This window comes from Erythrolamprus reginae, chromosome 2 (genome assembly GCF_031021105.1).
Source record: "Erythrolamprus reginae isolate rEryReg1 chromosome 2, rEryReg1.hap1, whole genome shotgun sequence".
NCBI classification, from domain to species: domain Eukaryota; kingdom Metazoa; phylum Chordata; class Lepidosauria; order Squamata; family Dipsadidae; genus Erythrolamprus; species Erythrolamprus reginae.
In genome coordinates this window covers 168489178-168515947 of record NC_091951.1, presented here as the reverse complement: position 1 = coordinate 168515947, position 26770 = coordinate 168489178, and the positions used below count along the sequence as shown (strand labels likewise).

The 26770-nt window shown below is 36.8% G+C and overlaps 1 protein-coding gene across 7 annotated transcripts in view; it reads left to right on the top strand.

The window, feature by feature from the left end:
* Positions 1 to 26770, top strand: part of HELZ (helicase with zinc finger) — a 174657-nt gene that overhangs the window by 118227 nt on the left and 29660 nt on the right. For all 7 annotated transcript variants that reach the window (XM_070740334.1, XM_070740336.1, XM_070740335.1 and 4 more), the window contains exons 15-22: positions 5024 to 5202; positions 7594 to 7712; positions 11246 to 11391; positions 13742 to 13889; positions 14471 to 14654; positions 16333 to 16561; positions 20074 to 20278; positions 25861 to 25912. In XM_070740334.1, the coding sequence (XP_070596435.1) occupies positions 5024 to 5202; positions 7594 to 7712; positions 11246 to 11391; positions 13742 to 13889; positions 14471 to 14654; positions 16333 to 16561; positions 20074 to 20278; positions 25861 to 25912 (1262 nt within the window). The remainder of the gene's footprint in view (positions 1 to 5023; positions 5203 to 7593; positions 7713 to 11245; positions 11392 to 13741; positions 13890 to 14470; positions 14655 to 16332; positions 16562 to 20073; positions 20279 to 25860; positions 25913 to 26770) is intronic.

Here is a 26770-nt window from a genome sequence, read left to right as displayed (position 1 = left end):
ATGTTCTACTGATTCAGTAATGGATTCTAAAACCCATTGCTACCAGTTTGTGTGCTTGCTCACGCGATTGCATCCCGGGTGGGTGGATGGAGACTCCCACCTCCGCTACCAGTTCACAGAACTGGGCCGATCTGGGAGCAACCCACCGCTGTACTGATCCTTTATAGTTATAGGCCGCACTACACATTGATTTATTTGTTTAGATTGAGTTGAGTGTTCTCTGCTGTGGATTTATTTATTGCTTTGGGGATTATTCAGATGCATACTTTTCTATGACCAAAACATGAGAATAATCCCCAAAGCAATAAATATTCACAGAATAAGAATCATCCCCAAAGCAATAAATAAGCATTTTTTTCCTGACTGCTTCATTTATGTAAAACAGTTCTTCATATGTATGTAGTGAATTTGTGACTTTATACACCAGGGGTGTCAACTCAAAGCCCACGAGCTGGATCTAGCCCATGTGGTGTTTAGATCTGGCCTGTGGAGCCACCCTGAAAACAGCGAAAGATTGGCCTGTGATGCTTCTGCCAGCAAAAACAGAGTTCAGGAGGGCTGCATACTGTTTTTGCTGGCAGAAGATTGCAGGAGGACATCCCAGCTGAAAACGGAGCTTGGGAGCCCATTTTCACTGGCAGAGCGCTTGGGTCACCACAGGTGCCCCCGACACGAATGATGTCAAGCTGGCCACACCCACCTTAACCACACCCATCCCAATCCCCTAAGGTCAAATATAACCCTCAATGGGCTTCAATGAAATTGAGTTTGACACCACTTATAAGCGTTCTTGAAAAGAAGAGCGACAAGAAGGTTATTAACTTCAATCTGCTTCGAGCTGACCTAAAAACATCTCCTTGGCATGACTGAGTTATAAAAGCTGAGCAACTGAGGCAAGCGAAGAGGAGCGACCAACCAAATTTAGTACAATGTCAGTCTCTAAGCAGATGGAAGTTAAAACTCACACGTGACTACTCCTGCCATGGACCAAAATGAACATGATCAGGTAGGAACCAATATTCTTTTTATATGAATTTCAACAACTATCTGGATTATGATGAATTGACCTCTAGTTATCTCACATGAAGTGTGATATTATTCAGCAGCAAGGAACTTGTAAGCAATGCAATTGTTATGTGCAGGCTATCAGCCTTCTCCATTTGGGTACATCGATAGCTTGGAAGACACTTAGTGAATATCTGTGTGGCGGTCCCTAGGCTGAAAGGTTGCTCATCCAGATAATAGATCAAAAGTTAGCAGACCTTTGGTGCCTGGGTGCAGTTTCCAGTGTTGAAACAATACAAAACAGGCATATTGGGGCTTTCTGCTTCCTTTCATGGATCTGGAGAGCAGAGATTTATTTTATTTTTTAAAGAAATTATATTAAGCTACAGGTTTTGTATACAGTGTTCCCTTGATTTTCGCGGGGGATGCGTTCCGAGACTGCCCGTGAAAGTTGAATTTCCGTGAAGTAGAGATGCGGAAGTAAATGCACTATTTTTGGCTATGAACAGTATCACAAGCCATCCCTTAACACTTTAACCCCTAAATTGCAATTTCCCATTCCCTTAGCAACAATTTAGATTATCACTCACCATGTTTATTTATTAAAGTTTATTAAAAAAAATATTTATTAAAGGCAGATGAAAATTTGGCAATGACATATGACATCATCAGGCGGGAAAAAACGTATATGGAAAAAACCCGTGAAGTATTTTTTAATTAATATTTTTGAAAAACCGTGGTATAGACTTTTTATGAAGTTCGAACCCGCGAAAATCGAGGGAACACTGTATTCAAATTTCAATATTGTCAGAAAATTGTGAGAGTAATTTTCAGCAATTGAAGTTGGAGGGGCTCTAGAGGCTGTACACCGAAAGGACTTCGGGTTGGCTTGGGAATGTGAGCTGCGTAATCTTCCAGTACAGAGACAGGCAAAGTTGGCTCTTCTGTGGACTTCAACTCCCAGAATTCCTGAGCTAGCATGATTGGCTCATTAATTCTGAGTTAAAGTCCACAAGTCAAGACCAACTTTGCCTATCCCTGTTCTAGTTGATGAAAAAAATACCTTCTGGGGAATCTACACTTGATTACCCAAATATCTACTAGGTTCACATGCCATTTTGTGATCTGGGGGTACTTAGCTGTAAAATATGGGAGATTAACATTAAGTAGCAGAAATGTTACTTTGTGATGCAACTGGTTTATGTTAATAATTGAGCCCAAAGAAGAAACAGCAGCATAATGTGAAATTTAGTACATACTTGTAATCATATAATACTCCTTGTTCTTGTTTCTTCATTGGATGAGGAATTAAAAGTGGTTGTAGGTAGGCCTCGGTTAATCACCACTGATTCAGTGACTGTTCCAAGATACAGTGGTGCTGAAGAAGTGATACTTAAGTCTCCTCTGCCTGGCAACAACCACCTCACAATACGCATCTTGCCCTATACAGTGGTACCTCTGCTTAAGAACGCCTGTACTTACAAACTTTTCTAGATAAGAACCGGGTGTTCAAGATTATTTTGCCTCTTCTCAAGAACCATTTTCCACTTACAAACCCGAGCCTCCAAAACTCTAACTGGAAAAGGCAGGGAGAAGCCTCCGTGGGGCCTCTCTAGGAATCTCCTGGGAGAAAACAGGGCCGGAAAAGGCGGAGAGAAGCCTCCGTGGGGCCCCTCTAGGAGTCTCCTGGGAAGAAACAGGGCCTCCACCCTTCCTGTGGTTTCCCCAATCACACACATTATTTGCTTTTACATTGATTCCTATGGGAAAAATTGCTTCTTCTTACAAACTTTTCTACTTAAGAACCTGGTCAATTAAGTTTGTAAGTAGAAATACTACTGTATAACATTTTGCACACCTCACATGCCCCCCTTCTGGCAGGAACTATCCCACAGTTCTTGCACCAGTGCTGCACCACACCAGACCCTTGTACCCCCACTCCTGTCCTGCAGCAGCCACCATGAGCCTTGATGCGCTACACCGGACCCTCACATGCTGTCTTTCACTACGCAACAGCCATCCTGAGCCTTGCTGCACTTGTACCATGTGACCCTCCCCATCCCATAAGACAGCAGTCATTTACCTGGGACTTACGACTTCCTGCTGGCTTTTCCACTGATTTTGATTATTGGAAGTCAGAAAGAAATTGCAAGGAAGTGCTCTCTTAATGACCACAAACTTCACCTAACAATGGCAATAGGGATTGCGCTTGCTAAGTGATACAATCACCTGATATAGCATTTTACAACCACCCTGCTTAGTGATAGAAATTCCAATCCCAATTACCATAATTAACCTGTAAAATAAGATTTGCTTAGTTTGGCTGCTGTCGTCTTAAATCCAGGAGACTTATTTCTGACATAAAATAATAGAAATATTGGTTTTAATTCTATGGCTTGCACAGGAAGTAAATCGCAAGGGTAAAGAGTGGGATTTGGCTGTTTAGAGCAGGTTTGGGTTTCCCAACTGATACAGTCAGATTAAGCAAAAGAGCAAAATTTTGCAAGTTTAAGGTAATTTGTAAAAGAAGCATATAGATGACTAAGGCAATTGCAGTGAGCAAGAAGAGCTGAACCACTGAGGAAAGGGTTTTGTAAGAAATCACAATGATTAATATCTCTAAAAATAACAAAAGCTTGAATTGTTACGTAGTTTACAGGAATTTTATTTTACCTGGAAATATAGCAGCTCAAAGAGCAGAATTCAGAGCAGTTCTGTTGAGTTCTGATACTGAAGAGACAGGAGACTGGTGGAGTGACTTCAGCTCTTTATTAGGTTACAGGGAGTAACTTATGGGACCGCCAGCATCCGGTTAGGTCCCACAGAATCAGCCTTCTCTAGATCCCGTCAACTAGACAATGTCGCTTGGCGGGTTCTAGTGGAAGAGTCTTCTCTGTGGGGGGCCCTGCCCTCTGAAATCAGCTCCCCACAGAGATTTGCACCTCCTTGTTTTTTGTAAGAATCTGAAAACTTATTTATGCCGCCAGGTTTGGGGTCACTAGCCATTGAGTGTGTGGGATGTTTGCAGTGTGCATTGAATGAATGATTTTTAAATGTTTAACTTTTTTTTTAGAATTTTAAACTAATTATTTAGGTTAATTGGATTTAGATGTATTTTATATACTGTGTTTTTTAATTGATATGCTGTGAGCCGCCCCGAGTCCACGGAGAGGGGCGGCATATAAATCCAATAAACAAACAAACAAACAAACAAACAAACTTCCAGCAGCAGTATACCAAAGGCAGAGGGTTTAAATAGGGAGCCAATCTGGCAGGGAACCAATCAGAATTTTCCTACCTTCCTCCCCTGTCAGGCTGGAGTGAATACTTCTCCCAGACATAACAAGTTCCTTGAAGATTTGAACGTTCAAATCTGCTCACGGACAATAATAATAGCACACTGGAATTTTCCAGATAAAATTGAGTGTACAGTACTGTAGTTTATAAGTGTAGCTCTTTTCAAAAGTAATGATGATGGTGAACCCAAATAATCATCAATTGCTTTTATCAGTTATTAGGTCTGTACAGTGCTTCAGATTTTATACCTCTAAAAATTCCTTGAGAGTGCTTTCTCTCAAAAAAGGCAGGGCTGCTTTATGGTGTTTCAGAGATGTGCTGTGTTCCAGCTTCCACGTGCTCTGAAGACCTCGTGGGAGATGGAATCTGAGCCTTTGCACAATGCTAGCCATTACCTCCTGCACTGATAACTTGAGTTCAGTAACCTTCTGGTGGAAATAAAATGTATTGCTATTGAAGCCAATTAATTAAGGCTAGGTAATCATACGTTTGTATAAATGAAATCTGCTGGACTCTGATGACATGTGACACAGTTGTATCGGAGGGGGGCTAACTAGCTTTACACTGCAAAATGATGCATATACTGTTAAGGAAATCAGTGTATAATGCATTTCTTTATAGTTTACCTTGCTTAAAAAGTGTTCAAAAATCAGGAGAAAAATTAAGAGAGTTCACTGCCGCAATATTTTGTCCAAAATTAAGATCTTTTCCTCTTTTCCAGGGTTTATTTCAGAAATCGCTGGGTAAAAACTGTTCACCCAATTGTGCATCAATACTGTTTGATTTCAAGCACACATTCCACCTTTCAGATGCCCCAGAAAGAAGATGTTCTTAAACAACGAGTAGTAGTGGTTACTTTGAATACTTCGCAATATCTGTGTCAGCTAGACCTTGAACCTGGTGAGATAATGTTTTAAAAGCAATGATTACTGCTCCTTCTTTTTCAATACAAAGTTCTCGTGATCTTTTTCTACAAGAAGTGAAAACTATAACAGCTTTATTTTGCGTGACATTCTGTGTGAATTGAAAGCAGTGAGAAAGCGGAGATATATTACCTCGTTTTTTAAAATTTATATAAAGTTATATACGTATTAATTCATACTCATGCGTGTCTTTATCATGGATCTTTTCTATAGACAGTTTTAAAAAAAGATACTGTTAACAATTTGAAAATCAGCCAAATCCTGTTTTCTTCCCTCATAAATGAAATAATATTTTAGGATTTAAAGGGGACTGATATTAAATTGGTATGACATAGATTAATTTTTCAGAAAGTTTGCAGTTGTGGGGGTGGTTTAATTAACAACATGGGAGAGAGAAAAAAAGTGTGGTTCCTACCTTTATTTTCAGTTAGTTTGCATGAACTTGGCACAGCTTTGATTTTTCAGAACATTTGACACTTCCACTATAAGTGGAATTAACTGTAAATCTGGCTTTCTATATTGATCTAACAAGGATTTTCTTTAAGTGACCTCTGGGTGGTGTAAATGTAATGTATTGCAGGCAATGAAGAGGAGTTGGTATGATCTCCTTATGAACTATAGTTAAGTTTTCGATCATTTGTTATATATTTAATCTGCGAACGTTATGAAGAAAGTGGACAAATTTGCTCTGGATTTTCATCACGTCTCTAGATTTGTATTAACTCTTTTAATCACTTTTCTTCTTAATTAGTTATTGTCTGAAGAGACCCGAATATTAACTAATTAGAATTATTCTACATGTCAACTCCTCAAACTTAGTTGTTTGAAGGAATATAAAAGCAATTGTAATAAATAATAAAATGATGAATATGTTCATGGGAAATAATCCACAGCTGTAAATATATTTAAGAGTTGGTTCATGTTCTGTTCAGTCTTTCTTTGCTGCAATATCAACACAGATCTTTAATAGATTCAATGTTATATATTTCTTTCCATATAATATGAATTTTAAAATGGTTTCCATACATTCCCATTTGATCAAGAAAGTAGTTCAGTCAGATTTGCTCTACTGGTAATATTTTTGCAGCAGCTCTACCTTCTTCACTTTTCCGTATATTTTTCATTAAAACAAATAATTCATTCAGGTGTAATTAGCTATTCAAAAGTACCTTGTTCATAATAATAGTTGAAGTGCAATGAGCAGTTAAAATTTTAATTATAATATCTTTTAAGCTATTTTTGATTTGTTATGAATATCAGAGGCAGTCTCTTACAAACTGAGATTATCCATTTTCTGAATGAATCTTTTGTATATGTTAGTTGTATATTTTTTCTTTCTTTCAAAAATCTTTGTTTTCAAATTTTTAAATTTTTTGCCTAACTGGATTTAATTATTTATCTGTATGTAAATTAATCTGACCTTTTTCAGACTCATACTTTGCATTCTATTTTGAACTAGATTATTTCTATCATTCTATTGATGAAAAAATAACTCTCTCCCTCCCCCCTCCTCTCTCTCTCACATACACAAATGCACACACTGTGTGTGTGTGTTATGTATGTATGTGTGTATGTATGTATGTATACAGTATGTATACATACAAACACACTGTATTTCATTTTAAACCACATAAAGCAGGGCACCCAGCAGTAAATGCAAACACTTCTACAGCAACTAATCTGAAAGCCTAGAGTGAAAGGTGGAATCTCTATAGATCACTGCAACTCTTTATCCTCTACTTCCAATATTAATGCACCCCATGTTTTTAAAGGGGCATAGTTGGATAGAAGACCATCTGATTATGGGAAGATATTCTTAAATATATATGTCTTTTTCTAAAGATGATCTTTTAATTTCTAATGCTATGCTCTCCCCTCTCCTGGGGCACTAAAAAGGACAATCACTTCCTTCCCAGGTCAAAATCTCCAATTGAAAACATTAAAAAAGAAAGTGGGTGATAAGAGAGTTCAGAGATGATAGACATTGTTCTCATATTCAATATCAGCGTCTATCTCTCTAATATATCAAGATCAGGGAAATCTGATAAATTCTTTTATAAATAATGTGTTTCGTACATCTTGCTTTACTTCTTTGAGACTTGTGTGTGGATGAGAAAAAGGAGTTGCGAGTGGATACCTTTTGCTCATCTAAAGATTTAAAAATTTTAACTTGTCATTGCCCCACCTTTGATAAAAGAGCACGAAAAAGAATATTGACTTGAAATAATTTATCCAAATTAACGTATCTGAGACTTTGTGTTGATTAGAGCCTGAATCTGGTTGACAGGACCGAATTTAAATGTTTTCATAAGGTTGTCAAAGCTTTCATTGCTTGCTATTTAATATTTTATCTGTGTCTGCTTTGTAGGTTTTTTTACACATATTCTGTTGGATGAAGCTGCACAGGCAATGGAGTGTGAGACTATTATGCCTTTAGCACTAGCAAATAAAAGTACAAGAATTGTCTTGGCTGGAGACCATATGCAGGTAATGATGTCTATTTCTGAACTTATCCCAATTTTAAAAAGAACATCTAGCTCTGTTTGCAAATTATAAAGTGCAGAAGAATTATTACTTCAATAATTATTTTGGTGTAGGATTTAAGAAAATGAAACATAAATCAAGAAGTGCTTACCTTAAAATCCTGCCATAGGTTTTTAGTTCAAAACTATTAAAAGCAATTGATAGGAATATAGTGATTTATTAGACTCACTGAAACCTGCATCTTTATTCAGGTAAGGTAGGATAATCTTCTATAAGTGACAAAAGGAGTACAGTGGTGGATACATATTTTACAGAAGGTTGAAACACAAACATTTAAATCTGGATCCAATTGTGGAATCCATATTTCTGATTGACTATGGAGATTCTCAAGCATCCAAGTCAAGGTTATTCCAAAGGTGCTTTTTTCAAAAGGCAATTGGATTTTGTTTTTCTCTGAAGACGTTTCATTTCTCATCCAAGAAGCTTCTTTGATGCTTCAGAAGCTTCTTGGATGACAAAGTCCAGTTGTCTTTTGAAAAAAAAAACATCTTTGGGATTACTTACATGGCGGAGAATATCTTATCCAGATTATGAGGGTTGCTGGATTCAATCTAAGTCGATCACTGGGGCCTGAGATTTAGTCTTCTTAGTCTCCTATAGGTCCAGGACAAGTCCAAAAGCTTGGAAGACTAAACATCTGATCCCAGTGACTGATCAAGATTGGATCCTGCAACATTATACTGAGTTATGCATATTTATTTGCCTAAGAGACTATAAGAATCTTTTTTCATCCCAATCAATCCCATAGAAATAAATCTTGTAAAAATAAAATATTTGTTTCTTAACATTAGTAAAAAAGGCTAGAGATAAGATGATAGGTAGGTAGGTAGGTAGGTAGATAGATAGACGTAAATATAGAAATCTGTATTAGCTTTAAAAAAGGAACAAAAACTAGTCTTATCACAACTAGTTTGTCAGTGTGACAATTGGAGGGAGGCTGGCCCAATGAAGAAGATAATATAAAAGAATAAAAAGGTTTTATTCAAAGTAAAAGGTATAAATGCAGATGTGAATTCAGCATTTTATACCCTCTTTGTTAATTAATTACTTAACAGTGGATTTAGAGGTAGGCGGTTGTCTGGAGGGAAATGGGCAGATTCCATTTTAAATAGAGGCTTTTTCTGACTTTCCAATGATTTCCTTATAAACTATTTTCCTCCTTGACTCTACTTGCAATCTGAACCCACAGCTGCTGTTGTCCCACTTCTGCTATAATGACAAATGGCAACCAGTTCAGACCTTTCAGTACAGCATTATGTAATCCCTTTTATTAGCATAGGTTAATAATCAGGTGAACAATTTGCATCAACTGCAAATTCCAGAAACATTTCAGGGATGCCCCCCCCCCCAATGTTGCATTAGTCAACATGGCATATAATTAACATGTGGGTAATTATTCTGAGTCCAGTCAGTTCAGGAAGAAGCATAACCGACACACTAGATATAATTGTGGAACAGGCTGGCATTCTACCAATTTACCAACTGGATTAGTGATAATTAAGGATTAAGAACCACTTCTTGACATCAAGTCATGGGCAAATACATTTCTCATGTAATATGGCATTGGTTTATCTCTCAAACAGTCGTACACACATCAATGTAATTAGCTCTGCTTATTACATGCTCGCCCTTCCTGGCTGATAAAATCAGTATCCTTGGGATCTGCAAGTTGAAATTTTTATGGACAGTATTGTGAAAAGTATCTCGGGCCATAGCAAAATGTCTCCATTTTATGCAAGAGATAACCTCTGTTAACTGTCATACAGTTTATTAAGCTAACAAATGATAGTCCAAAATGAAATCGCTACCTAAAAGTGAGATTCAATAAGATTTAAATAGAAAAGAGGATTTGGTATCACAGACCTAATCTACAAAAAGTAGCAGAAATGAAAATATGGATAATAATCTTTAATTAATCTTTAAAAACAGAAAAAGCAATATAGGTAAACAAGAGCAAAAATTTAAAATCATTCCCTTTTTGTGATCTTGAATGGAGTAAGAAACAGTTTAGCTACCAAGAGAAAAGAAGTGTCACAGAAAAATAGTTCATAATTGTTTCAGTGAAAGTTAGAGAGAAAGTACTGGGGATAAGATCTTTATCACATTTAGAATGACAGTAATATAAAACACAATAGAATTTTTAAAAAAGAAATGGCTTTTAGAGCTGTTAAAGCATTTATTTCAGACTAGGGAAAGTTCAGAGAAACAATTTGAGCTAAAAAGCATACAGATCAGTACAAGAGGAGAAGAAAAAGAGAAAGGCAGAAAGAAAGTTCTAATGTTTACATGGGGGAAACAACTGTTCTAGATTAAGAGGTTGCAATTATATCTCAGAAAAGATGTACTCAGCCTGATTATATGTATATTCAGTCATTGACATCTAAATTGGCTAGAAATTCTTTATTACATTCATCTGATTACCAGTTTGTGCATGTGATGAAGTTTGTATAATAATTAAGATGTTGGCCTCGGAGCAGGTTCCTGCTACCCTCAACCAGGAAAGCTTACTTGACTAATTTTGACCAGTTACTTCCTCTGAATCCAACCTACCTCATGTTATGGGAGAGAAAAGACTGTGCTTGCTATCTTGAGAACCTGAAAAAAACTATCATGTCCTATTGATGAATAAAGAAATAAATACCTACAAGCTTGTGGAAGTTTATGACATTCCCCCCCCCCATAGGCACTATATAATTCTTTGATTTGGTGATGTGTGTTTTTAGCAATGTAGATTTCAGAAAAATATTGCTTGATTTCAGCAGAGCTTTCCCACACAATATTTAACAAACACCCGTCTGTCCGTCCGTATGTACTGTATGTATGTATGTATGTATGTATGTATATGTGTGTGTGTGTGTGTGTATGTATGTATATGTGTGTTATAGTGTATATATTTAAATATATATATGAAAATAGAACTCTTGAATCTCATGTAGATTGGTTTCCATGCCTTTACTGCATATAGCAGTAAAGGCAATCCAGAAAGTTTAGATGTGCTCTGCCTCTCTTGAAACTCTAGGGCAGAGCTCTTCAAACTTGGCCATTTTAAGACTTGTGGACTCCAACTCCCAGAATTCTCCAGCCAGTATAGCTGGCTAGAGAATTCTGGGAGTTGAAGTCCACAAGTCTTAAACTTTCCAAGTTTGGGGATCCCTGCCTAGGATTTCCTCATGGAGTATTTCTCCTCCTGTTCACTTTCCTGAAATAGAAAAAAAAAACATACTTTAAAAAACCTAGAAATTCAAAGGAATTGTCCCACTTGTTTGTTGACGATAAACTGAAAGGAAGGGAAATTCAAACAATTAAATGGAGATTATTTAATATAATGTTATTCTTTTTCTTCCTCACTATACATAAATTTAATACCGTTTTTACAGGTTGGTCATTAGTTTCTCTGTTGAGAAAATATTCTACACCAATACTCAGCTATAAAATAATATCTTTCTTTTGATCCCCTCCTCCCCCCTTGGTTACAGCTTAGTCCTTTTGTGTACAGTGAATTTGCCAGAGAGAGAAATCTTCATGTTTCATTACTTGATCGTCTTTATGAACATTGCCCTGCAGAATTTCCATGCAGGATCTTGCTGTGTGAGAACTATCGCTCCCATGAAGCTATCATCAAGTAGGTGTGAACTTTTTCACTGTATCACACTCTGCTTGGCTGGTGCAAGTGTCTAACAGAAGCTTTTGCCATTACACTCCAAATTAGTTGAAAAGAGATGTGTAATAACCTACCACTATTATTAGCATAATAAGGCTACTGGTTTTTTTAATATCGGAAATAAATGAGAATACTGCAGTATTTTGAGGTTTCGTAGAATGGCCTACTTGGCCTTTTTAATTATGGTTTATGCCACCATACCTTGTAATTTGTGGTAATATTAAAACTGATATTTCTCCAATATTACACAAGCAGACCTTTCTTTTTACAGTGAAACTTGGCTATGCTACCTATAATTAAAAATATTGAATAGAGTTTGTGTGACATTGCATGGACCAAACCCAAGATAATATTTTGCAGTATGTAAGCTGGAAATGCATAAAATTTTGTACTTTCACGTGTATTTCAAGTTCTTTGGCAATGTAAAAATGTTAATTCTTGCTAGAATGATTACAATATAACCACCTGATTACATGTAACAGCAGAATAGCCAATTTGGTTAGATAATTTTCAAGTATATGGACTTGTTTGCTGCGTTGAAGGCTGCTGTTACATACTCACTTCCGTACTTGTTTGATTTGATGTGATCACGTTGAGAAGCAGAATCTTTACTGTGCTCTTTGTATAAACTGGTAAAACAAGGCAATGTGAAAGCAGTTATCTAACAAGCCCATTCTTCAAACTGATGTTTGAAATGATGCTCAGGAATAGAGACGTTGATGCAGGAAATAGGCAAATGAGAGAAAATACAGATGGTGGCAAATACTTGTAGCTCGGGTGTAGGTTGAGGGTGAAGGTCCGTTCTCTGAGCTTGTGGGTTGGTTACCGAACATTTCGTTACCAGGCTAGGTAACATTTTCAGCAGAGTTTTATCTCTACCCACACTGACACCAAACAGCATCAGTTCGATTGGAGCAATACAGAAATCATCGGCCACCTACCACCTGCCACACTTGTGAGTTCATCGAAGCCTGGCACTGCACAAGCAATTCCATCAAGAGACACATTGACCTACAACCAGCCTACGAATTCCTCAATCCAAATCAACCACACAGCCAACTAGTGACAGCACTGACCCTCAACCAACCCATGCAACCCACTCCCACCAGCAGTTTATCTCCCAATTACCTTGACCTGATGTAATCTCCTTATCACAAGATTCATCACAAGACTCACTGATGACTCACAGCTGACCCATCACTAGACCCTTGCTTGACAACCCCCACACTTGAAGCCCTTATAAACCGAGGAACATTGACACTGACATCCCCTAAACTCTGCTGAAGTTGTTACCTGGCCTGGTAACGAAATGTTCGGAAACCAACTCACAAGTTCGGAGAACACACTCAAAATGCAGACAAAATGGCAAAATTTATTGTTACATAAATTGCATCGAAACATCATGGATACATTTTAAAAACGGGATCTTTGTGCCTATGCAGATTTTCCACCTGTAAGTTCAAAAAGTTGCTACTACTGATGTTGCAACATCATCATTATTAAATAACAGCATGTAAAATAAGAATTACATCATGATAAGCTAAATTAGAGGAGGATCTCTCTTGCCATTCGTAGGAAAGGAGAATTTCATATTTCATCTTGTACTTCTGCTGTAAAAGATTTCTAGGAATAACTCTATTAACATAAAATTTAATAAATGGTCTGAGAAATATAACTAGGTATATTATATTATACTATCCTGAATAAATAATGGTTTTCCCCCCTTAAAAGTGATTTTTAAAATGAATGCTTGGGTTTTAAAGATTTATAATTTGAGTAAGCACAGAGCATGTGAAAAATAAAAAAATGCATATAGATTATTTTCTATGAGATTTTTTTTAACATATGCAAATTATCATTTGAATTGTAATAAGTAATCCCAAATAGTTGATTATAAAATATTACCCCTTCCTATTCTCATCTTGATGTTTTCCAGAAATGTTAGAGCTATACTTCCTAGTTACTGAGCATTGTGATGGTAAATTCTAGGAGCGGTGATCTCAACACCTCTTTAGAGTATCAGATTGAAAAAGATAGAATTAATCAAAACATAATTAAATCTCAGAATGATGCTAAAATTGCCATACATGCTGAGGCATCCATTCACAGCTTCTGGGCATTGTTATGTATTTACATATTGAAGTTGTAAAAACTATGTCTGATTCACAGGCCAAAGCAGTAACAAGCAGATTGTTTACATAATGGTTCTCTTTAGCCCTGAATATTGCTGGTTCCTGCCTATCCAGCTTCAGCCCCTTTACAATAATTCTACCTTTCACCCCCACCCACCCCCAATCTCTCTCCATTGCAGTTATACTTCTGAGCTTTTCTATGATGGCAAATTGATGGCCAGTGGAAAACAGCCTGCACACAAAGATTTTTACCCTCTGACATTCTTCACAGCACGAGGAGAAGATGTACAAGAAAAGAACAGCACTGCTTTTTACAACAATGCAGAGGTAGTTGATTTGACTTCAGTTAATGCTGTTCATAATTTATGGCAAAACTAAACATTTTGTCCTTGTAAGATCATTTCAACAGCTATATCAACTCACCCAATATGGGCATTGTCCAGATGCATAGACAAAGTTCAGGAATTCAGCAGTGGTCCTTCTCACAGAAGTCTAGATATTTGGAATCCAGGTTGTGAATCTAAGGAATAGCACAGAAAAGGGGACCCGTTTGATCAATGTTTTTTAAAAAAAATATTTTTATTAATTTTTAACAAGTTTAATATACACACAACATAAAACAGTGCATAGTGAAATGTGCCCATCACCCAGACACACACACATACCCCACCACCAAATCGGGGGTGTTTCTTATATAATCTACTTGACCCAAGAGCAATATATCCATGTTTAAATTTCCAATATAACTACAATGCTAATAGCTTTGTCACTGGTTCTCAGTTACACAATTAGACAATACTGTATACTGGTGCTAAAACTGGTTTCTGCTAAAACCTGCATTGCTTTTCATCCAAGAATATATGCCAACAAAACTAGCAATTTTCTTAACATGATTTCCCCCTTTTAAGGTCTTTGAAGTAGTTGAACGTGTTGAAGAATTGAGGAGGAAGTGGCCGGTAGCCTGGGGAAAGTTGGATGATGGCAGCATAGGTGTTGTAACACCATATGCTGATCAAGTATTCCGAATTCGGGCAGAGCTTCGGAAAAAAAGATTGTCTGATGTCAGTGTTGAAAGAGTGTTAAATGTTCAGGGTAAGTAATATATGATTTGATTTGAATTGATTGGGGGGCTTTAAAGACATTGATAACACATACCTTTGACTAGAAGAATCTAGCCAGGAATTGGAATGGCATTAAAGTGCTATATAATAGCAATTTATAACATTACCAGTATTTAAAAACATTTAAAACTTTAAATCTAATAATTAAGAATCCTTATTTTATTTTTTTAAAATCATGGGATGTTCTTTGAGACAAGGCTCTAGCAATATTCAATAGCTGTGATCATTAAAATGTTCAAGAACAATTAATATATCAAGTTGAAAGGAATATAGTTGAACTCTGCAAAAGAATTCTATGTGGAAGCACATTTTAAAAATAATAATACCAAATCAATACTGATTGTAGACCACACCATACATTTAATTTTATTAAGATTATGAATCATGGTAAAGGTCTTAATTTTTTCCCCTTGTTTCACCAGGAAAGTTGCCTTTCTTCTTGTTTTTATCCTTTTGATGAGAACAGTGATAGTGAACTTATGGCATGCGTACCAGAAGTGGCACACAGAGCTATCTCTCAGTCTCGCCAGTGGTTGCTGGTAGTTCTTTCAGGTTCCAGTTGGGCTTTGTGCGCATGGAAGCATCAGAAAGCAGAAGAGCAGCTCCTTGACACGCATGTGTGCATCAGGAAGCTGAGCTTATGGTTTCCAGTGTAAACATGTGTGCTGGGCAGGTGGGATTAGTGCATGCATGTGCACCGGAAACCGGAAGACCAGGTGACCGGTGTGTATGCACATGCCGAAAACTGGAAATTCAGCTCTGATCTTGTTTCTGATGCTCCTCCGTGTACGTGCGCATGCTCCCGTTTTGGTAGTCGGTACCAAAAAGGTTGGCCAACAATCCATTAGAACCCATGAAAAAAAAAATAAGGATGCTTAATTCTTAGATTTAAACTTCATTTACATAGCCTTTCACCCAAGAATATAACACACACACACATATCCTTTTTCCAACCTGGATCCCTCCTTGCCTATCTTTTTTTTTTCTCATTCCCTTATTTAGTTAGCCTTTCTCTCTCAAATTTACTTTAAACCGCTCAATTTTCCCAGCAATTCCCCATTTCTGCTCTTCTTTGAAAATTTAATTTCTGTTACTTTCCATTTGTAAGGATATGAGCAAATAAAAAATTACCTCTACTGGTACCTCTAAAGTTGATAAACTACAGTAGCAAAATTTATTTTCAATTCAGCACACACACACGTAACATATTTTTGCTGATAATGCAACGGAAGGGAGACTAGTATAGATCTATTTCGAGCTTATTATGCTCTCATCAGCTAGCCATAACCTTACCGGGATTTGATTCGACAGAAAAACTACATACATACATGTGTGTGTGTGTAAAAATATGGCACACTGAATGAATATTTTTAATGCAAAAGAAATTAACAGCACCGAATATTGTCAATGATTAAGCATAATTAATATTAATACCAAAGCAAATAATGTTCTAGTTATTTGAAATTATTCTATAATATTTATTTTCTAATTATTGTAGCACAAATGTTTTTAAGTGAACAGTAGTTATTCATTTGCCAGGCATTGATGTAAAAAGTCAATACGTGGAGTCATGTGGAATTGTTGCTAGCGCCCCCCCCCCCCCCAAAAAAGAGGACGGGCTAACATATCCCATACTTTTCCTTCTTCAGGAAAGCAGTTTCGAGTGTTATTTCTCAGCACAGTACGAACCCGACACACTTGCAAACACAAGCAAACAGCGATGAAACGGAAGGAACATTTATTGGAAGATTCAACAGAGGACTTAGATTATGGTTTTCTGTCTAATTACAAACTTCTCAACACAGCCATTACAAGATCACAGTCCCTAGTAGCTGTGGTGGGCGACCCAATTGCTTTATGTTCCATTGGAAGATGCAGGTACAACCAATATGTGGTATGACCAAATAATAAATCATAACGATGAAAGACTTACTGTATTTTAAATAATTGATTCTCATTCGTGCTCTGCTTCACCTAAGTGGATCCTTTAGATAGGATGGAGGGTGTGTATTGTCCAAATGTGGCAACTTTAAGACTTGCAGACCTCAATTCCTAGAATGTCCCATGCCGGCTGGGGAATTCTGGGAGTTGAAGTACACAAATTTCATGGTTGCCACAGTTGGACATGCCTATTTTAGGCGTTCTCTCTTAATTTGAGATAGATGTGAGCCCCGAGTCTTCGGAGAGGGGCGGCATACAAGTCTAATAAATTATTATTATTATTATTATTATTATTATTATTATTATTATTATTATCATTATCATCATCATCATCATCATCATCATCATCATTTAGGGGAAAATACTATCCATAGCTCCCTACACACTATCTGTAATACACATCTTGTGTTTAATCTCGCCATCATTCATCATTTCTTTTTGTTTAAATCTGACAATAGGTTATGAAGATTTCAAATTGGCAACATTGTTGTTGTATGTTTGTTGATTATATTTCATTTGCAATGTAAAGGGAGAAACAAGGCTGATCTTCAAAGGTTTCATATTGTCAAATTTTCTCTTAATGTTACAGTTAAAGATGGAAATGTTGTATTGTAATGCTCAGTTATGAAGAGGTTATCATGCTCATAAACAGACTACAAAAAGTCATTTAATGCTTCCCAGGATACTAGTTTTATCTGTTAATAGTGTATTCCTTTAAATGCATATTTGTGTCGGTTTTATTATTTTTTGCAATTATATTTATAATAAATGGAGGAAGGGAGAGATCTTTAGAAATTTTGCTAGAGGAAAGCAAAGTTTAATAGAAATGTGAATTTGTTAATCTAGTTCTCGGATTAAAAAATGAAATAAATTAGGATATACTGAAAGCAACAATAGGACTGAGTTAGATACAATCTGCTGCATTTTTGTCACTAGTGAAAGTATATGCTGTTTTATTTATATACTTGTTATAATAGCAATTAGAAAAAACTGATACTTTAATCTTTTTCTGGTGTCCTTGTTAATAATCTAAATTTGGATAATTTTGTAATCTATTTTCAATCTATATTTTTTTAATATTTTAAAAATGTGATAGTATGATTATTTTGTTTTAGAAGAAATTTAATATAGTCGCCTTGAAAAAGTTGCTAGTTGTATTAAGTATACACAATTTAATGAATGAATTATTGCAGAGAAACAATATATATAATGAGAATTCAGCAATATTCAGCATGATAGCAATAGCACTTAGACTTATATACCGTTTCACAGTGCTTTTACAACCCTCTCTAAGCGTATTGCCCTCAACAATCTGGGTCCTCATTTTACCGACTTTGGAAGGATGGAAGGCTATCAATCTTGAACCTGTCAGGATCGAACCCTTGGCAGTCAGCAGAATTAGCCTACAATGTTACATTCTAACCACTGTGCCAGCACAACTCTTATTTCTTTGTACTAAGTCTTGCTTGTAGAAGATAACAATTTTGGATTTATTTTAATTTCATAGCAACTGCATTTGTGCAGGTTAGATAAAAGAACTGGTTTATATTTGTGAATATGATCCATAGCCTGTCATCCATAAGTAAAATATGATTCTATTTTTATGTAAACATGGACCTTTTTGCACAGCATGTTTCATAGTTAACATTCTAGTGCTGAAAGTAAAATTATTTGTGGGAATCTACCATGGAGAAGTTTGCTGGTCCTATTTTATTTTAAATCCCTTTTGAATTCCAAGGATGTTATTTATTTCAATATTAAGGCTGCTTAGAAGAAGTATAAGCACTGTGGTGATCTTGATCTGAATTGGACTGACCATTTGCTTGAAATTTATTACAAGAGCTTTGTTAATTTTGCTTAGTATAATTTTAATTATACTTTTCATAGCCATTTAGCCATTGGAAAAGTACTTGTGGTATGTCCCTCAGTAAGCAGATATGCAAGGGTAATCATAAATTGCTGACGTGGAATGCAAGCAAAGACTTTACTAACAGTCTGGGGTGTGTTATGTGAGTAATCCGGGAATAGTTGTAGAGCTTAAAGATATGTTTCTTGTCCAAGTTTCATGTTAGGTAAAGTAATACGAGGATCGCCCAGAAAGTAATGCACCATTTCCCCCCCTCAGACTAGAGTAATGGTACAAATGCGAAACTTTAGTTATACATTATTTGTATTTTCAGGAGTGTGTGTGTAAATTTTGCGTTTCTTCAGACAGATAGTGTAGCTGCAGCAGTGTTTCAAAATGACATCTGTAAGTGATATACAACGTCTCGTCATTGAATTTCTTACTACGGAGAAAGTAACTGTTGGGAACAATTACAAACGTTTGTGTACAGTTTATGGAAAATCTGTAGTTGACAGAAGTACGGTTAGTCGCTGGGCACAGGGGGTGAGGCCAATAGAAGATGGTTTGGCAGAGCTCCAAGATTTGCAGCGTTCGGGGCGGCCAGCCACAGCTGTTACACCTGACAAGACGCAGTTTGCTGATGTGTTGATTCGCAAGGACCAGTGCATAACGACTCGGTAGTTGGTGCTGAAGCTGTCAATCAGCAAAGGAAGTGTGGATGCAATCATTCATGCCCTTGATTACTCAAAAGTGTGTTCTTATGGTGGACCACAAATCTCTCAGAAAAAAACATTTCTTCTGCGCTGCGTCTCTTACAGACACCATTTCAAAACACTCCTGTAGCTACGCTATCTGTCTGAAGAAACACAAAATTTACATACGCACTCCGGACAATTCAAATAATGTATATGTAAAGTTTTGCATTCGCACCATTACTATAGGCTGAGAAAAAAAATTTGGTGCATCACTTTCTGGCGACCCTTATTAACAGCAGCTTGATTGTAAAACTCTGGTCTTCCAACATTTTAAGAGCTGTTGGTGTTGCCTGACTTTAAAGCAGTTAATCAAATCTACAGAAATATGCAACTTTTTCATTGATAATGCGACATTCTAAAATGTAAATGTAATTTGAAGGTTGTTAAAGTGAGTCAAGAATATATTGCAATAACTATCAAAACCTTTTGAAATATGGCTACAATACATACTTGTAAAATCGGAGTTATATCAGACAGAACTGTGGCAATTTTTTGTTTTAAAAGCATGTTATGTATCAGAACTGGCAGGATTTGATTCATTTTTCTTGCAGCCACATTGTAAGTGTGCCCTGTGTGACCAATCCGCCCGAGTGTTTTAAAAACAAAAAAGGCACTTTGCAGACATTCTAGCACTAAGACAGATGATGTTCGTATGTGATGTAGAGAACTTGGCTAATAAATCTTGCTATTGCTGAAACGTTAATGCTGAATAGTTTTTGAAGGCTTCAAATGATGTCTCATTAATTAAATAGTATCAAAAACAAAGGAATTTGATTCGAGACTTAATTTGGGTTTTTTTTAGTCTAGAAAAACAAACATTTTTGTGTTATTCTTATATTGGCTTTTAGGAAATTTTGGGAAAGATTTATTGCCCTGTGTCATGACAATGAAAGTCTTCACGGTATCACATTTGATCAGATCAAGGCTCAATTGGAAGCTCTGGAATTAAAGAAAACCTATGTACTGAATCCGTTGGCTCCTGAGTTTATTCCACGGGCTCTGCGACAGCAGCATTCATCAAACACCAATAAACTACAGCAATCGCCACCAAAGGTAACCTCTGAGAAAATGATTAAAAGCTTGCAAGAATTTATTAAGAAATATCAGAAAAGCGTTGGCTGTTGTGCTTCCTCCTAAGAACATTGAATGGGAAAAACTAGGCTGAAAAGATAACACAGTTTTTCATATATTAAGATAGAGCTTTTTGTAAGCAGTAATTTTTTGGATCCCGGAAGACACTATATGTTCAAAAGAGAAGCTTCATGCCAGAAGCTGCTAGAATGTCTGGGAAAACACAATATCTATAAATTATCTTTCTTTTATTTCCCCCCAACCCTTTAAAATTATACAGTCATGTTGAGAATGAATGTAGGGAAAGGCCAGCAGATGAGATACGCAGGTTGGTGAGTGCTGCAAACTGGCACTACAGTGGGTGGATGAACCAGCAGGGGCTGTGAATGAATGCTGTGGAGTGTGGGTGAGCCAGCATGGGCTGCAGTTGGGTGCTATCAAACACCAGGTCCCTGAGATCTCATACCAGGGTGGGGATCTTTGGGAGAAAAACAGCAAAGGCTACTTATGATCACAACTGGTGACTTGTGATCTTCCCTGTCAGCTCTCCTATTAACTTTGCTAATGGGAAGCAGGCTGGTAAGGTTGCAACTGGAGATCGTGTGACCATGGCTCCCTGTGATGGTGTAATTGTGAGCCAGGCACGTGAGCGCTCAGATTGCAGGCATATGGCCACAGGGATGCTGCAACAACCGCAACTTCACAAACTATTCAGAATTGCCCTCGTTCAGAGCCATCATAATTTTGATCTGTTGCTGAACAAGCGAACCTGAGGAATACAGATGTCCATGTGCCGCCTCTATGTTGGTTGAGGCGGGCAGGATTCCCTTGAGTACCATTTGTTGGGGGTTAGGGGAAAAGGAGGGTCTTGCCTTCTCTTTCTGCTCAAGATCCCCAAGGACAATTGGTGGGCCACTGTGTGACACAGAATGCTGGACTTGATGGGCTTTGGCCTGATTTAGCATTACTCTTCATATGTTCTTATATCTGTAAAGCGATACCAGTTGTATTTTATGGATTTTATTTGTGATGTAAACCACCTCTTACATTCATTTGGATGGAAAGTTGGGAATTTGCATAACTAAACTGTCTTAGTACTTACTAGCAAATTAAATGAGTTTCAAGAACTTGGTTTGGTGGATTGGAGATAAAAACAATAGCTCTAACTCCTTTAAAAGTGCCATATTCTATTGGCGAGTATATTTATTTATTTATTTGACTTCTATGCCGCACAATCCTGAATGACTCAGGGCGGCTATGTATGTATGTGTGAATTCCGGTAATCAATAGTGATAGCTCTTGTGGAAAGATGAAGAAAACATTTATCTAACCCTAAATATGTGAAAAAGCTGAAACAGCCCCCAGCATTTTAAAATGTAATTTTTCTTTTGCAATGAGTTTTAGAGAGACTATCTTTATAGAGTAACTAATGAACCAGTTTCTCATTCTTTTTCATCCGTGTTATTCATATGTCAATATTTATTCAGGCTTTCTAAACAGACTGATTAATGTGTTCAGAATGCTGGAAAACGGCGTAGACCTTTCCCCTGAGGAAGTAATGTTCTTAAGCATCAGTGAGTTTTAAAACTTGATGCTCGACAGCATATTGAAAAATAGGCATTGGGAAAAATCACCATCTTTTGGTTTTCTCTTGTCCTGCTATTAGAGCTGTATGGTAAGCCTAGTAGATGGAGAATAAGAAACAGTGGCTCTTTGGGAGAAAGAGTGTAAGATGGCCTAGGACAGTGATGGCTAACCTTTTTTCTCGCCACGTGCCCGAAAAACGGGTTGTGGGGAGGCGCCGCATCCCTGGTGTTCCCCCACCCCACCCCGTATGCTCATGTGATCCCACCCCATGCATGTGCACGTGTCTCCTGCATGTGTCCCGTCCTCCACACATGTACTGCAGATATCCAAAAACCAGCTAGCTGGCAGGAGGCGCATGCACATGTGTGGTGGAGCTGGGCTAGGTGATGGCTCATGTGCCACCGTGCTGTAGTTTTGCCATCTTGGTCCTAGGACAAATAGTGGAGCCCACAGTGGCCATGCCTTCTACTGAAAATTGTAATTGCTTCAGATGAACCTGGCCAGAGTGAAATAGTGACATAAAGAAGTTAGCCAGTTAGTTGTCACCTTGGATCAGCAGTGGGCAGCAATGACTTCTTTATGGCCTACGGATTTCAACTCCAAGAGTTGCTGAACCCGCCAGGCTGGCTCAGGAATTCTTTGGGTTGAAGTCCACAGGTCATAAAGGGGCCACAGCTGCTCATCCCTGCCTTGGATCAATATATGTCTCACTATATTTTTCCATGTTTTCTTTGTTTTCTTTTTCCACTATATTTCCCCCCACTATATTGCTGTGTTGTACTTTGCTCCTCTGAAAGGCCTTCCATTCTAGATTGCATAGTTCATGAGGTTGACCGTTAACTTCATCACAAAATTAATACAAGTTATCTCCTGAATCTTGTGTATGCCTACTCCAATGGTTTTGTGGTTAGTATCGTTGTTTGGGTTAAGAAGCCAGAGTTGCCTCTTTTTTAGTCAAATAAATAACCCTCAGAAGGTAGTCTTATTTTTTAATATAAGTTTTTTTATTTTTCTGCACTTTAAAACATACATAAATGAAAACACATATATCATCATGATCAATCATATCTAAGAATACATAAATATCTATATTTTAACGGCAAATATATCTAAAAACATCTTACATGATAAATTCATAATTCAAAAACTAAGTTGTGTCTAAAGACAAAAGAAAGACTAAATCAGTCTAAAGTAAGGAAAGGAAATAAAAAAGTTCAGAATAAAAGATGAATTCAAAATACACATTTTTTTCAACTTCTAATAACCATTTTAGTAGATTTTAATTCCTTTAAATCTGTGTTACACAGTTTATCCGATGCTGCCACCATTTAGCTTTTTTTGTCATCTAGGTTTTTACATACCATACTTATTTCTAATTCCTTTAAATTGCTTTCAGAATGCTTATAAATTTAATCATTTTCTTTTTCAATCCATTCATAAAATTTTCCCCAAATTTTAATTCAAATACCAGTCCAGTTTTGTACCATGTTTTTCTAATTCCGTTGCTGATTTTAACTTATTTGCCTGCAATAAAATATCCTTGTAGCATAGTATATGACTCCAATTTATTCTACTGGGGGTGTCAAAGTTTCTAATGTTGATATCCAATATGGTATTTTTGAATAATGTTTACTTTTTACTTTTCCCCAAACTGCTAGTAATGAATTTCTTATACTATGTCCTCGGAAGTAGCTGTGTATTTTATGTCCTCCATGCCACACAAAAGAGTGCCATCCAATTTATAAATCATGTCCTTCTAATATTAATAATCTTTTACTTCTAAGCAAAGATAGTCTTGATCTTGCGGGAAACATGCTTACATTTCTTAAGGCAGATTCTTTCTGCTTTGTTATTTACAATACTTTGCAGGAAAGAAGGAGAAGTTTAAGTTTAAGTTTTATTAGATTTGTATGCCGCCCCTCTCTGAAGACTCGGGGCGGCATACAAATCTAATAAAACTTAAGCCCTATAGAACTTGAAAAAATAAAAATGAATGCTAGTAGTTTCATAGCAGAAGCCAGTATCACAGTTTAAAGATACAATAAACTGAGATACTGACTTCTATTGTGAATCTACCATTATTAGTTCCCATTTTTCCAAGTTCCATAGGACTTCTCCTTCTTTCTTGCAAAATATTTATTCCTCTTACAAAAATGGGAGGACAATTTTGCTGATGGCAGTGCCACAGATACTGACTATTTGAAACAGTATCTTGACAGTGATATTCTAACGGTTATCCCTTGGCGATGGCTATTTGTTGTATATTTTCTAAAGTAAAATAGCTATGCTGTTAATGCTACAGTAGCTAAGTATATATTTGCAAGTTTGCAAGTTTATCATTATTTTAAAATGACCTAGTGTACATAAGGGTATATTTCGGACTGCTTGCAGATTTTTCACCTCAAATATCATACTTTTTTAATCAACCCAAGAAGGATTGGCATAGTTGCACCCTGCTCTTTTTAAAAATGTAAATAACAAATTTTGTGAATGCCTCTTGATCTTGAGAGGGGGGGGGGGCAGGCAGGCAGACAGACTGACCTTGTCTTCTTTTTTCAGTTTTCTATATGCCAGATTGGTGGATTGGTTGAGGTGCTGGACCAAATACCAGGAGAAAAACTAATGTACAAGATGTATAATAAGATCAGCGCAGTCAGGCGGTAGGGAAAGCAAGTAGGATGCTTGGCTGCATAGCTAGAGGTATAACAAGCAGGAAGAGGGAGATTATGATCCCGCTATATAGAATGCTGGTGAGACCACATTTGGAATACTGTGTTCAGTTCTGGAGACCTCACCTACAAAAAGATATTGACAAAATTGAACGGGTCCAAAGACGGGCTACAAGAATGGTGGAAGGTCTTCAGCATAAAGCGTATCAGGAAAGACTTAATGAACTCAATCTGTATAGTCTGGAGGACAGAAGGAAAAGGGGGGACATGATCGAAACATTTAAATATATTAAAGGGTTAAATAAGGTCCAGGAGGGAAGTGTTTTTAAAAGGAAAGTGAACACAAGAACAAGGGGACACAATCTGAAGTTAGTTGGGGGAAAGATCAAAAGCAACATGAGAAAATATTATTTTACTGAAAGAGTAGTAGATCCTTGGAACAAACTTCCAGCAGACGTGGTAGATAAATCCACAGTAACTGAATTTAAACATTCCTGGGATAAACATATATCCATCCTAAGATAAAATACAGAAAATAGTATAAGGGCAGACTAGATGGACCAGGAGGTCTTTTTCTGCCGTCAGACTTCTATGTTTCTATGTTTCTATCAAAGTTGATTTGCCATGTGTACCTTTTCAACTGTAGAGTGTAAAACACTTAGAATTGTAAAAAATAACAAATATAGCAAGGATAATACTTTCAGTGCAGTGTTCAATTATATAGTTCTTTCATGTAGTATTACAAGGATTAGGTTGCTTGTTCCCTGCTGTCTCTGAAATTGATCATATGGTATTTTCTACTGCATGTCTAAAATTATTGTAAGAATTGGGGGGGGGGGGGTATTTGTTTTTATTTATTCCCTTTTATTTATGCCATTTTGTTTCTGCCTGGCACTGTATGAGGTCCCCTCCTCTCCATTTAATGTTCCCAACAGTCGAATTAATCAGAGGGCCAGTGTTAACTTACAAGTATTCAAACATAGTGTGCATTTGTATTGCACTACAACATCTTGTGTATTTAAACAAAACAGTATTTGTGTAGCGTTGCAATTAATAAGATGTATACCTGACTCTGATGCAAAGAAATCTTGGTTTGTGAAGGTTCACAAATTACTTTGTGTCCCCCTGTCCCATGCCACAGGAATATCTTTTGTCCACTGAAAATAATATTTTCTGTAATTTTCTGGAAATTTATAGGAATGCATTCTATAATATTGGTAGTTCTGAAAACTTTCTTATCTTTCTTTGATGCTTATGTCAGCTTTAAAGGTAGAATAATTTAACTCCTGGTTAATCTTTTTTTAATAGGTAAAAAGCCATCATCATAACCATAGTGACCATTTTCACACTGATGGAATTGGTAAGTATTTGGAAGGGGGGGGCGGTTGTTTGTTTTTTGAGAAAATATGAAATAAGCTTATTTTTGCAATGAAACTTAATGTTTTCTAGGTAAAAACCATAGGCTATCAGAATCCATAGCCCTGTTTGGAATGTGGACTTTCTTTCTCTAAAATTATTGAAGGAAGCATAGGGAAGAGATAAAGAATGACCAAAAGAGTGACCCTATACTATTTAAATTAAGGGGCTCCTCTGATTTTGGGAAATAAAATATTTTAAAACATCTAGTCTTGATTTGATCCAAAGTTCAAGATAATTCTGAATGTAGACAAATATCTCTATTGTTGCCTTTCATCAGTCTTTACAGTAGGAAAAAGAGAAATAATTCGGTACAGCAATTCATTATGGAAAAAAAGCAACACAACTTTAAAACCACAGATTACTTAGACAGTTTGTGAAATTGTATGACATGATGAAGACGTTTGGCCACCTGGCATGTGAATGCAAAGTTAGCATCACTTAAAAAGTAATGAACATAAAAGTTATCAGAATGGGAAACCCCCCCCCCCAACTTAGAGATAATTGGGGAGATAAAGTACATCTTGAGGCATCATAAAGAGGACACTATATGATGACAGAGGTAAGATATTCTACCTCTCTGAATCCACAAGGGGAAGTTTTCTATAATAAGCAAGGAGTCCTGTGAAATCTTCCCATTGGCTGTACTGAAGGAAGGCTATCAAAGCAGGCTCTTTTGTATTTGCTTAGGCTTAGAGTCATAGGTGAGTTTTTTCCAGTTTGGACTGGCTCACCTGAACCTGTAGCAACCTGCTAGTGACATCACAATGATGTCACAAAACTGGTTCTGTTTGTGCCGGTC